This window comes from Bombyx mori, chromosome 3, assembly GCF_030269925.1.
Source record: "Bombyx mori chromosome 3, ASM3026992v2".
In the NCBI taxonomy this organism is placed as follows: domain Eukaryota; kingdom Metazoa; phylum Arthropoda; class Insecta; order Lepidoptera; family Bombycidae; genus Bombyx; species Bombyx mori.
In genome coordinates, this window is record NC_085109.1 from 15,228,696 (window position 1) to 15,233,263 (window position 4,568).

A 4,568-nucleotide genomic window follows, 5' to 3' on the forward strand; every position below is an offset into this window, starting at 1 on the left:
AGACTTTTTGCAGGATAGCCGTCGGAGCCCCGTGGTTCGTCAGGAACGTCGACCTCCATGACGACCTGGACTTAGAGTCCATCACTAAGCATCTGCAGTCGGCGTCGATGCGCCACTTCGATAAAGCGGCACGACACGAGAACCCTCTTATCGTGGCCGCTGGTAACTACATTCCCGATCCTGCGGAAAGAATGGAAAGCAGTTGACGTCGCCCCAAACACGTCATTTCGGATCCTCCCGATCCACTAACGGTGCTTTTAGGTACCTCAAGCACCGGTCACCGTTCTCGTCGAACCCGTCGCTTGCGACGAAAGGCTCGACGAGTAAATTAACCCCCAGACACAGCCCACTGAGTTTCTCGCCGGATCTTCTCAGTGGGTCGCGTTTCTGATCCGGCGGTAGATTCTGCGAAGCACGGCTCTTGCTAGGGTTCGTGTTAGCAACGTCGTCAAGTTTGAGCCCCGTGAGCTCACTAGTTAAGGTTCCGCTGAAATAGCCTCTAAAGGCTATCAGCTTAGGTAAGAAAAAGAAAAAAAACAGCATTCGGACCGTCGGTCTCCCTTTTTCATATACCTTCAATGTAAAAGTTACAAGAGTAGTGAAAACAGAACACTAATCAATTAATAAATCTCTGAATTGTAAAAATGAATTCCATACTTCAAAATTAAATTCATTGTAATTTAGAGTTTATTGCCAACCATATAAAAATTATGTTTCAAATGGCCAGTATTGTAAAACGCTGAATCCATACTTATAGAGTTATTATTATACTTTAACAATTATTGATTCAATCATCTCGGATTAAAGGTTGAGATTAGATACGAAAACAATAAATAGGTAGCGTTAGAGCTCAGGGCTCAGTTCCTTCCTGTGAGAGACAGCGATGTCTACATGGTGGTTAGTTGTGGTGGCGGCGGCGGCGGCGGCGGGGCTGGTGAGGGCCGAGGACCGCTACCACCCGGAGCGGCTCGCGGCGGGCGAGGCCAGCGCGGCCACGAGGAGCGCCGCCGAGTCCGAGGCGAGCTTCTGGGTGCGGGAGGCGCAGGAAGCTATCGAGAGACGCGAGCGAGAGGGGGCGGGCGCGAAGCAAGCAGCCGGCCATGCCAAGAACGTGGTCATGTTCCTCGGAGACGGCATGTCCGTGCCCACGCTGGCCGCCGCCCGCACGCTGCTGGGACAGCGACGGGGACAGACGGGAGAAGAGGCTAGCTTGCACTTTGAACAATTCCCCACTCTCGGTCTTGCGAAGGTCTGCAATATATAATATTTATTTATAGTTATTTAGCACTTTAACAGAAGGTTGGAGGTCTATTAAATCTTGAGGTAAATAAAAAAAACCAGGCAAGTGAGGATTGCTGAGTCGGGAGGGATGCTCACAAAGGACTATGATTGTTTTGTGCGTTTTGACGAAGTGTAGAACTTTGTTTTTTGCTACTTAAGAAAAACCTTCAAGTATTTGTATGAGGCGATCTCTAGATACCTTTCATTTCGTAGTCTTTTTCCATGATTTTTCATACGTCTTACAGCTAAATTTAATCTACATACTCAATACGTCAACTAAAATAGTAGACGTATTGACCAATGAAATTAGCGACAGCCTTCAACAGATGGATTACCGGTGCAGCCGTACAGTGAACCGTGGTTGTTGTTGTGCAGACCTACTGCGTGAACGCTCAAGTCCCGGACTCGTCGTGCACGGCGACGGCATACCTGTGCGGCGTGAAGGCCAACCAAGGCACCCTCGGAGTGACGGCCGCCGTGCCGAGGCACGACTGCGAGGCTTCCACCGACGTCACCAAGCGGGTGCAGTCCATCGCCGAGTGGGCACTGGCTGACGGGAGAGATGTCGGTCAGTTCTTATTTATTCTGATATGGAGGACAAAGTGATAATCGTAAGAATGTTCTATTGTAGATATTAATTAGGATGGTGAACGTCGCACTACAGGTATAGTGACGACCACTCGCATCACGCATGCCTCTCCGGCGGGCGCTTTCGCCAAGGTCGCCAACAGGAACTGGGAGAATGATAACGACGTGAAACAAGAAGGCCACGACGTCAACCGCTGTCCGGACATCGCTCACCAGCTGATCAAGATGGCGCCAGGAAACAAATTTAAAGTATTTACATTATGTTTCAGCGTTGATACGAAGCAGATATCTGCATAGGGCTATCACTTTATTTGCTGTTTTGTTTTAAGGTGATCTTTGGCGGAGGAAGACGAGAATTTTTACCGACAACCCAAGTCGATGAAGAGGGCACCCGAGGTCTAAGAACAGACGGCCGCAATCTGATCGAAGAATGGCAGAACGATAAGGAGTCGCAGAAAGTGAGCTACAAGTATCTGTGGAATCGACAGGAACTTTTGAAACTGGCCTCATCTCCGCCCGACTACCTGCTCGGACTGTTCGAGGGCAGTCACTTGCAGTACCATCTCGAGGGAGATGAGAGCACGGAGCCAACCCTCGCCGAGCTAACAGACGTTGCCATCCGCGTGCTGAGTCGCAACGAGCGCGGTTTCTTCTTGTTCGTGGAGGGAGGGCGCATCGACCACGCGCATCACGACAACTACGCGCACCTCGCGCTCGATGAGACCATTGAGATGGATCGGGCCGTGAAAGTGGCCACAGACGCACTCAAGGAGGACGAGTCCTTGGTGGTAGTGACTGCTGACCACACCCACGTCATGTCGTTCAACGGGTACTCACCGCGAGGAACGGACGTGCTCGGAACGGTGCGGAGTTTGGACAGCAACAGAATGCCTTTCATGGTGCTCTCGTACACCAACGGACCCGGAGCAAGGATCCAGCAGAACGGCGTTCGACCCGACGTAACGACCGACGCCAACTTCGGTAAGTATTGCAGGTTACTGTCACAGGAGCAGATGAGGTTCACTGCCATCGGATATTACTGATCGTGTGGCGTCCGCAGGTGCACTGCGCTGGAGGACGCACACGGACGTCCCGCTGGACTCGGAGACGCACGGCGGAGATGACGTCACGGTGTTCGCATGGGGTGTGCACCACTGGATGTTCTCTGGTCTGTACGAGCAGACGCACGTGCCACACCGCATGGCGTGGGCAGCCTGCATGGGCCCGGGCCGCCACGTCTGCGTCTCGGCTGCCACTGTGCCCACTGCGGCGCTGCTTTCTCTCTTGCTCGCCGCCTTCATCACCTTGCGGCATCAATGCTTTCTCTAATCGTAGGTAGTGCGATCATTTATTTGGCATCTGGGTAATTAATTAATCTAAACATAAATTATCTGTAACGTGAGAAAGCTTAGCGTGCTCGGCGGGAAGCAGTGGTCGCGTGAGACGAACGGCTACAGAGGAACGCAGACGTGTGACTGATAGTAGTGTGCTAGTGATAGTATTTAGATATTATTACCTGATAATTTAAGGTATTCCGAAATTTGGGATATGTATATTTTCCAAATAAAATATAGATTATTCTATTGTAAATTGACATGACGTAATAAATGACATAATTAACACAATTAGATTTCTTTTAATCTTTTTCAATCAAGAATAAATAATAGTCCTAAGAGTTATCGCATCTTATCGACATTCGTCTGAATCTATCGAGAAACTGGAATGGAGTTGGAGAGCGCAACTATATTTTACATATGGTTCACTTAAAGACATTTCTTGATACTGTACCAGTAGTACCTACGAGTATTATCTCATTTTTTATGCGGATACGAACATTGCTATCGGCTATCGATTTGATGTCTGTATCTGAGTTGATCTATAATCTTAAGCCCACTTAATTCAGTCCAAAGTTATTCCATAGAATTATTACCGGGGTACATTGTTAGTATAAAGGCTAAAACTAGCGTGGAGAGAGCGGAGCCTTGCTGGGTTCCGGCTGATATTTGGCACGGCTGGCATTTGACGGCAGCAACCCATATGCAGCTGGAGGAGGCGCATCACTTTTTTTTTGGACAGGGAACTGATCCTCCTACAAGGTATCCGCGCCTAGGGGTCACGCAGAATAGGTGAGACTCGACGGTCTACAGATGTGGAGAGCAGACCGCAGGCCCAAGGATATTTCTAGGGCCCTACCGCACCAAACGACTTCCTTTGCGCTCTCTCATCCGACGTCCGATCTCCACGCAGGGTCAGAACCCGATCAGAGGTTCCTGCGTTTACAACTAGACTCGCCGTGTCACCCCGAGGACGACGGACCGAGGTGATCATTGGCGACCAACGACGTCGGTCTCCGCAGTGCAGCTGCCCGCCTGGCCACTCAGACGGTGCCGCTAGTTTTCCGGAATACCGGAATCCGGCCCAAAACCAGCTTGCTAGCTACAGCGCGCTAGAGTGAAAGGAGCGCGCCGCGCGGCCTTATCTTCTTAACTCGCTCCGTATCCTTCACCGGGGGGAGGTCTCTTCCTGTAAGAAGGAAGCGAGCGACAGACATTCTCCAGCCCCTGGCTCGGCAGCGGCGGATCGGGGCGAAAAGGGATGAGCTCTCCCTATCTCGTTTCGCCGCCTCTTTCGCCGAGATGGTGGACTCGCAGAAGTAGAGCATCGCCTTTCAGGACTCAATGCTGCCGAACATCGTAGCC

The 4,568-nt window shown here is 50.8% G+C and overlaps 1 protein-coding gene across 1 annotated transcript; it reads left to right on the forward strand.

Moving 5' to 3' along the window:
* Positions 1–878: 878 nt before the first annotated feature.
* Alpm (membrane-bound alkaline phosphatase) lies at positions 879–3,492 on the forward strand. Its single transcript, NM_001044071.3, is given in 5 exon segments — positions 879–1,249; positions 1,657–1,849; positions 1,946–2,118; positions 2,199–2,850; positions 2,930–3,492. Coding segments are annotated over 5 exon segments (1,653 nt in total). The 5' UTR covers positions 879–883; the 3' UTR covers positions 3,199–3,492.
* The last annotated feature ends 1,076 nt before the right edge of the window (positions 3,493–4,568 follow it).